This window comes from Alligator mississippiensis, chromosome 8, assembly GCF_030867095.1.
Source record: "Alligator mississippiensis isolate rAllMis1 chromosome 8, rAllMis1, whole genome shotgun sequence".
Classification (NCBI taxonomy): domain Eukaryota; kingdom Metazoa; phylum Chordata; order Crocodylia; family Alligatoridae; genus Alligator; species Alligator mississippiensis.
Genome location: NC_081831.1, coordinates 26,453,981 through 26,462,329, shown reverse-complemented (window position 1 = coordinate 26,462,329; position 8,349 = coordinate 26,453,981). Strand labels below are relative to the sequence as shown.

Sequence of the window (8,349 nt, the reverse complement as noted above, 5' to 3'; positions counted from 1 at the left end):
AGGGGGTGTAGAAGCAGACTAGCACTGCAGAGGTGACTGTACCCTAACTCCCAGCTGCCCGAGGCCACCCTCTTGAAAGCAGAATGACCACAGAGCACCAGTAGGGTCTTTTTTTTTTTTTAATTCTTCAAACCTGATAACAATCCTCTCCCATCCTGTCTGTGACTCTCAGCACCCCCTCTCTTCCCCTCCATCCTCAGAATCATGTCCCCACCCCATCCAACGCCCCTTCCCCTGGTTGATCAGGGAGCTGAAGGGTGAGCTCAGAGAAGCTCCTGCCCCACTCCAGCTGGGCTCTGCAGGGGACAGCAGCAGCAGATGGGTACCCCACAGCTACCTTTGTCCCCTCAGGTGTTCCCTGCCAGGCAGAGAGCAGGTGTTGCAGCCCCTCCCTTGCAACACTCCCCGTTCATGTCATGGGGAGGGGCTCCAGGGCGTCTGCAGCTGAGATTTGCAGGGGACACCAGGGGCCATGAACACCACATGCCTCCAGTGGCTGGGGGGGCACATGCACCTGCATGCACCCCTTACATGTCACCCCTGCCAAGGGCTGTGGCAGCACTTGTTCCCAGGTTAGCAGGGAGGACCCATGGGACAGGGAAAGTTGGCGGAACCTGTCTGCTGCTGCCCGTTGCAGAGCCTGGAGTATTGGAGAGTAGGGGTGAGCGAAATTTTGCCAGCCATTTTGTTTCAACACTGTTTTGACTCATTTTGAGGTCGAAACAGCAAAATCGAGATGAAACAAAGGGCTTTGAAAGAGCCTCAGAACAAAACGAGACTAGTCAAAATGTTTCGAAAGTCAAAATGTTTTGACCATAGCACTGGGGATGGAAGTCAGGCCAGATGGGCTGACTTCCCATCCCCGGCACTGGATCGGGCCAGGGGCGGGAAGTCAGCTCAGCTGGGCTGACTTCCCAGCCCTGGCTGATCTAGCACTGGGGATGGGAAGTCAGCCCAGCTGCACTGACTTCCCGCCCCCTGCCTGATTCAGTGCCGGGGATGGGAAGTCAGCCCAGCTGGGCTGACTTCTTGCTCCCCACTCCCCCCAATCCAGTGCTGACTCCCTGCCCTCACCCAATCTAGCAAAATGTTGAAACAGAGTCAAAACAGCCTCACTGTTTCCATGAAGCAAAATGGAACAGCTGTTTTGAATCGAAATGAAATTCGATACGAAATGCTGTTCCGTCGAAACCTTGAAACTCAAGGCTTAATGGAACAGTTCCGGAAATGGAACTCAAGGCGAAATGGGACCAGATGGGATGTACCCAAGTGTGCTGAGGGAGTTGGCCAACATGATTACAGAGTCATCAGCCATTATGTTTGAAACCTTGTGGTGATCAGGAGAGGTCTTGGACAATCTGACAGCTTCTGTCAGCCTCTCCGAATCTCATCCTTCCTCGGAAAGCTTCCCATGAAATCCCTTGTCCTGCCTCAGTCTGCAGCAGGCCTGCACCACTTTTTACCAACTTCCTTTAGAGTTGTAGGGGAGGTGGGGAGAATACTTCCTTGCCCCCTGCTCTTTGCTTCTCTCAGCTTTAAAGTGTTTATCTGTTTCAGTTTCCTTGTCCCTCCTCCTCTGGCTGTGCAGCGGTAGCATTATCTCCAGTATATGGTGGATGCTGGTGAAAGCCAGGGGCTGGCAACACTGAAAAATTCAAGGTTCTCCACCTTGGGAAGAAAAACCTGCAGCATCCTTATAGACTTATATACGCTGGCTAGCACTACAGAAGAAAGAGACTTGGGGGTCATCATTGACCACAAGATGAACATGAGCCTGCAATGCGATGCTGCGGCTAGTAAAGTGACCAAAATGCTGGCTTGCATCCATAGATGCTTCTCAAGCAAATCCCGGGACGTCATTCTCCCCTTGTACTCGGCCTTGGTGAGGCCGCAGCTGGAGTACTGCGTCCAGTTTTGGGCTCCACAATTCAAAAAGGATGTGGAGAAGCTTGAGAGAGTCCAGAGAAGAGCCATGTGCATGATAAGAGGTCAGGAAAACAGACCTTATGATGAGAGGCTGAGAGCCATGGGACTCTTCAGCCTGGAAAAGGCTCAGGGGTGATCTGATGGCCACCTATAAGTTTATCAGGGGTGACCACCAGTATCCGGGGGAACGTTTGTTCACCAGAGCGCCCCAAGGGATGACGACTAGGTTGAACGGTTATAAACTACTGCAAGACCATTTCAGGCTGGACATAAGGAAGAATTTATTTACTGTCCAAGCCCCCAAGGTCTGGAATAGCCTGCCATCAGAGGTGGTCCAAGCACCTACATTGAACACCTTCAAGAAAAAATTGGATGCTTATCTTGCTGGGATCCTGCGACTCCAGCTGACTTCCTGCCCTTTGGGCGGGGGGCTGGACTCGATGATCCTCCGAGGTCCCTTCCAGCCCTAATGTCTATGAAATCTATGAATTGGAAAAGAAAAGAAAGCTCCCCTGGTGCTATAATGGACTACACCAGCAGCCTCCTACATCCCCTGGTTACAGTCAGCCCTGTCATCCTTGCTGCCAAAATGCAAGGGGATCTGTGCTCCTGCAATCCTCCTTTGGAAGAGAGGCTGGTGGGGAGCTCTGCCCCCATCTCCCTAACTCTGTCTCTTGTACAGAGGCAAGGGGGGAAGGTGCTCCCTGTGAGCAGCAGCAGGAACTGCTCAGGGGACTCAAGCCCCCCCATCTACTGACCCCCCCTTGCAAAGAGCCCCCTCATACTTGCTACCCAGCCAAGGATACTCTTGTGAGGAAGGACACAACTCTGTTCACTGCCCCAGGCTCTGCAGAAACCAGGGGCTGTCCTGGGCACCTGCCTGCGTGCTGGAAACTTTACAAGGTGGGGCTGCCACTCTGAACACCCACCAGCAATGTTTGGGGGTCCTGCCGCACAGTGCTGCCACCCATGCTCCCCAGCCATAGGCTGGATAAAATCAACTGGCAGGCCAGATCAGACCCACAGGCCATCTTTTGCCCACCATGATGTAAAACCTACATAAGACTATCCTCAATTCTGACACAACACAGACCTAACACCCTTACCTGACACAGGTAAAGCAGAGGAACCATGACAGCCAACGTCCTGCTTCTATGAAATGTCTATATATGCTCAAGAGATCCCACGGAGAGAGCCATGCCCCTGCTACAGAAGAAGGTAACCCGTGCCCCACCCAGTTCATACTAGTCTGATCATGGGGTCAAAATTCCTTCCTGACCCCCAAAATGGTGATTGGTCTGGCTCTGAGCAGAGAGGCAAGACCTCTAGCCAGAAGCCTTTGGTTTTGGTTCCAGCAGGAGCATGGCACAGCTGTAGCTAATGCCCAATGCCTCTGAGGAAGGCTTAAAACCCCTCTGATGCATGTAGCAGATAGGTGAGGCCAGGGCAACCAGCAATGCCCAGAAGCCTGGGAAATCCCCATAGCAGAACACAGGCATCCCTATGCCTTGATCATCCCTGACCAGTGGCTGTCTAGCCTCTTCTTGAACACCACTTCCCAGCCACGTCCTGTGCCTTTGGGGTCAATGTCCAGTAGGTGTTCCTATGGGAGCCCCCAGTTCCTCCTGCACCCCCTCTGCTGAGCAAGCCTTTTGGGGCTGCAGTGTGTGCTCTGCAGCTACCCCTGCACCCCTCCCTCATACCTTCCGGGGGATCCGGCGCTTTCCACCTCTATGCGTCTCTCTCCACCACCTTTAATTTCTTTTCTAGTTCCCCCAACCCACACCCCAAGATCCTCCATGTTTTTAATTCCTTTCTGAGCTCAGTCTGGTCTCACGAGCTTGCAGTTTGCTCCAAGCATCCATTTTGCAAGCCTATAATGAATCAGCAGAGGTTACAGATAATGCGCTGATTTCCAGAGCTCCATGCAAACATGAACCAGCTCATGTGGGTCTGGGAACGAGGTGCATGTCATTAGGCCTTTGCTGAAGCAGGGGCCAAAGATGAGGGTGCACAGTGCCTTCACGGCTGATCGAGAGGGGACCCAGTGTCCTAGTCCCGGGCTCTGCTCTGACAGGGAGCTGCAGTCCCTGCTGTGTGCAGGCAGCCTGAGGCCAGGCTAGTGAGCGCTGCCCGTTCCTCGGGCACCTGGGGTCCCTGGATGCCCTTTTACCAGGATGGGACTCCCCTTGGCCCTGCAGGGGGTGTCATGGGTTGCTCTGGCCCCCGAGGGTGACTCTGGGGGAGGGAGACATTTTATCCAGAGAGTGCGGGGTGAGGCGGGGGCAGTCCCTGGTGCGGGGGCGTCACTACCTCCCTGCGCACGGCGGGAGGAGGGGGGGGCAGGCCTGGCTGTGGCCAGCGGGGAGGGGGCAGTGCCAGCCAGCACAGACTCGCAGCCACGGCGGACCCAGGTGCTGGTCAGGCGACACCGGGAAAGACCAGCCGTGTGCCAGGGCCCGGAGGGTCGCGGGGGTCCCAAGCGGGAGTGCGCAAGGCATGAAACTCCTCCACGCACAAGCACGCGGGTGGCACCTGCAGGCACCGACTCGGGGCACGGTGGGCCCTCGGCGGTGTCCCTGCGTCCCAGGGCAGGGAGACTGAAGCCCGGAGGAAGGGACCCGGTGTCCGGCCTCCCAGTTGCCTCCACTACGACACCCCGAGGACCCAGGCGTCCGGGAACCGACCCGCGCCAGCCCCAGTGACAGCTGCGGGGACGACGGGACACGTGCGCTCCCCGCGAGCGCAGCTCTCGCCGGACACCGGGATCCCTCGGGGGCGGGGCTGACTCCGAGCTTGCCCCGCCCTCCGGCTCAGGCCCCGCCCCTCCCCCTCACTGGCCCGGGTAGGGAAGGGCGGAGCTTCCCCTTCGGCATCACCTGGGATTCGCTTTGGGGATGGAGCCTTTGTTGAGTCACAGGAACAGCCCCGCCCCCTCCCGCCCCGCCCCGCCCCTGGGTCGAGTCTGGCCGGGGGCGGGGCCGCGAGGCCGCGCGGGGCGGGGCCTATCGGCGAGGCCCCGCCCCCTGCCCAGCTGGCCCCGCGGGAAGGGCCGGGTCAGCTGATCGCGGTTCGGCTGTGGGACCCCGGCCACCCGCCCCGGATCGGGCCCGCCCTCCTCGGCCCTCGCTGTCGGGGAGCCCCCACGGGACCAGGCGCCCGAGTCCGCCCTCCAGCATCCCTGCCCCGCCCAACCGCAGGGGGACCTAGGTGTCCGAGTCCCGCCCCCCAGCCCGGCGGGCCCGGGCGTCTGGGCATGGCGGGGCGGGGGTACGACCACCTCTTCAAGCTGCTGCTCATCGGGGACTCGGGTACGGGCCGCCCGCCCGCCTCCCTGCTCCCGCCGGGCCGTCCCTCCATCCCCTTCCTCCCCTGCGTCCTTCCGTCCTCCTCTGCCTCTTCCCTCCCTCCCCTTGCTCCTGCCCCTTGTGTCGCCCTCAGTCACCCCCTTCCCTTCTGCTCCTGGCTTCCACTGTCTCCGTCCCTCCATCTGTCCCATCCCCGTGTCCTCCCCTCTTTCTCTCCCATCCTCTCCCTCGCACCTGTTTCGCTCCCTGCACTCCTCATTCTCCCCACCCCCTCCTCCCTTCCCAGACTTCTTTATTTCCTCTATTTCTCCTTTCTCCCTTGTTTCATTCCCCCACTCATCCATCTCCCCAGTTCCTCGTTCCCTCGTCCATCCCTCCCACTTCTCCCTTCAGGCCCCGCTGCATTCCCTTCTTCCCTGCACTCCTCCGTCCCAGCCTCTTGTTCCCTTCGTCCATCCCTGTCCCCCTTTTGTTCCCTTGTTCTTTATGCTCGTCCGTCTCCTTTCCCCCCTTCTCTCTTCCTTTGCTCCCCACATTCATCCTTGTTGCCCATTTCCCCCCTTTCTTCCTTTTCCTGCTTCCTCCACCACCTTGTTTCCGCACTCCTGCTCATCCCTTGGCTCTCTGTCTCTTTCCCTCTCTCTGCCTTTGCTGCCTGTTTCCTTCCCCTACCCGCCCCCCATCCTCCTCCTCCTCCCCCATGCTTACTCCCCCTGTTTTGTTCCTTCCGTCCTTCCTGCCCTTGGACCCAGCCCTGTCCCTGCCCTGGATGTCTGGGGTCTCTGGGTGTGGAGGGGTCTGAGGGTGGAGCTGGGATGCTGGGTTGTCTCCCCAGTTCTGCTCACCATCCCCTGCCACCCCCTTTTGCCCCAGGTGTGGGCAAGAGCAGCCTCCTTCTCCGCTTCGCCGACAACACCTTCTCCAGTGAGTGGCCCCAGCCCCTTCCCCCCCAGGGGGCAGATCTGGGGGCCATGGGTGGGGACTTGGGGCTTGTGGGTGGAGCTGAGGGCAGTGGGTGGGGCCAGGGGGCAGGGTCTGGGAGAAGTGGGATGCTGGGTAGGGCTAGGGCAGTGGGAGGGGCCACTAGGATTGTGGGGGTGGAGCCTGTGGCTCAGGGGGTGGTGTAAATAATTGTGGGTGGGACTTGTAGGCCAGGGGGTGGTTGTGAATGGGGTCTCGGAGGTTGGCTTCATGAGCCTCTCCCCGCCCCCAGGCAGCTTTGTGACCACCATCGGGGTGGATTTCCGTGTCCGGACTGTGGTGCTCGGGGGGCTGCGGCTGCGGCTCCAGGTCTGGGACACGGCGGGACAGGAGCGGTTCCGCACCATCACCTCCACGTGAGTGTGGGTGGGCGGGCCTGGACACCTGGGCTCTGTGCGGGGGGTGGGTCTGCAGGAGTGGGGGAAGCCCGAACGCCTGGGTTCTCTGCGGGGCGACTGGGGTCTGGAGGGTTACAGCAGGTGGGCAGGGGGTGGGGGAAAGGCAGGGGTGTGAGGAGCCTGGACACCTGGGTGCCACCCCCTCCCCGCAGGTACTACCGCAACGCACACGGGGTGATCGTGGTCTATGACGTGACCAACCCCGACTCCTTCGTCAGCGTCAAGCGCTGGATGCATGAGATCGCGGAGAACTGCGACAGCGTCTGCAAGGTGCTGGGTGAGTCCCTGCCCCTGGTGGGGCCCACTGGGCTTAACCCCTGGGGTGCCAGCCCTCATTACCCTGGCTCACCCTCTCCCCCTCGCTCCTCCCCCCCCACCCAGTGGGTAACAAGGTTGAGGACCCCTCACACCGCCAGGTGCCCGCGGCCGATGCCCGACGCTTCAGCGCCCAGCTGGGGCTGCGGCACTTCGAAACCAGCGCCAAGGACAACATCAATGTGGAGGAGGTGTGGGGCATCGCAGGGGGAGAGTGTGGCACTGGGGTTGGGGGTGCTGGCCGGGGGGGGGGACTTCGCAGCAATGCCTAGGAAGTCCCCACCTCAGGGCACTGCTGGGGGGAAGCTTGCAGGTCCACGTGGGATGTGGGGGCATCCTGTTCTAGGCATTGCCGGGGAGGAAGCTACTACCTTCTCTCCCCTTCCTTCCTAGATGTTTGCAGCAGTGGCTGGGCAAGTGCTGAAGGCCAAGATGGCTGCCCAGGCCATTCGGGAGGGCCGGGGCCCTGGGGTTGTCTGTGTTGGGACCTCCAAGAAGAAGCTGGGACCCCCCAGGAAGTGCTGCTGAGATGGAGGCCCCAAGTGCCTGGGTTTTCTGGGGGCTGAGAGCAGGGGGAGCTGGGAATCTGGGTGCCCTTCTCTTCTCCCTGCCTCAGCTGTTCCCACCCCCAGGGACCCCCTGAGACATTTGTTCTCGGTTTAATAAAGATGATTTTGGTGTGGAAAAGGTCTGTGGGGTGCCCAGACACCTGGGTTCTCTGGCAGGGGATTGTGGGTTAGAGCAGGATGGGGTTGGGAGCCCAGATGCCTGGGTTTTCTTCCTTGCAAACACTTCCTGCTTAATTTTCCCCCACCCTGTTCCTCTCCATGAAGCAAAGCAGTCCCCTCTCCCACCAGTTAAGCCCAATGACCTCTGTTTTGGGTTAGTGCTTGTTTGGCCCTGGGCTTCCTCCTGCTACAGCTTGGGGCCACTGCTTACACCCCTCTGCCCCCCCTTGAGATATCTGGTTGTTTGAGATCTGCTCCTCTAAGCTATTACCAATAGAAATGTGTCATTCAGCTCAAATACCTAATGCCCAGTTGGGAGCAAAACAATCCATGTGAAAATCCAGCTACATTTTTTCCACTTGCTGCTGTGCTGAGCAGCTCTCTTCCTCCAACCTCTGCTCTGGCGGCACGGCTGCAGGGAAGCTCACAGCTCCACGATAGCCAGGGGGACCCTTTCTTCCATCTGGACATGATTAGAGTGGGATGCCCTGTTCCTGGGGGGCTGCTGAGCAGCAGCTTAGAGCAGGGTCCTGAGAAGAGAGAGGTAATACCTTTATTTTGGATTTTAACCCTGTGCTGCCTGCAGCTAGGGGTAGTACTTGCAGGGGCAGGCGCTACTCAGGCAGGTGGGGGTCTAGGCAGGTGCTAAGAGTACACTTCAGGGCAGGCAACAGCATGAGGGTGGGGACATCA

General features: G+C 59.2%; 1 protein-coding gene across 2 annotated transcripts; it reads left to right on the top strand.

Annotated features, from left to right (window-relative positions):
- Window positions 1-4,937: 4,937 nt before the first annotated feature.
- Window positions 4,938-7,615, top strand: LOC102564638 (ras-related protein Rab-35). 2 transcript variants are annotated; one of them, XM_006277534.4, is made up of 6 exons: window positions 4,939-5,237; window positions 6,108-6,158; window positions 6,448-6,571; window positions 6,766-6,890; window positions 6,995-7,119; window positions 7,322-7,615. In XM_006277534.4, exons 1-6 carry the CDS (start codon window positions 5,183-5,185, stop codon window positions 7,454-7,456), a joined length of 615 nt encoding a protein of 204 aa, XP_006277596.1. In that variant the 5' UTR covers window positions 4,939-5,182; the 3' UTR covers window positions 7,457-7,615. The 2 variants fall into 2 exon arrangements, with proteins under 2 accessions (XP_006277597.1, XP_006277596.1); XM_006277535.4 differs by lacking the exon at window positions 6,995-7,119 and having other exon boundaries at window positions 4,938-5,237.
- The last annotated feature ends 734 nt before the right edge of the window (window positions 7,616-8,349 follow it).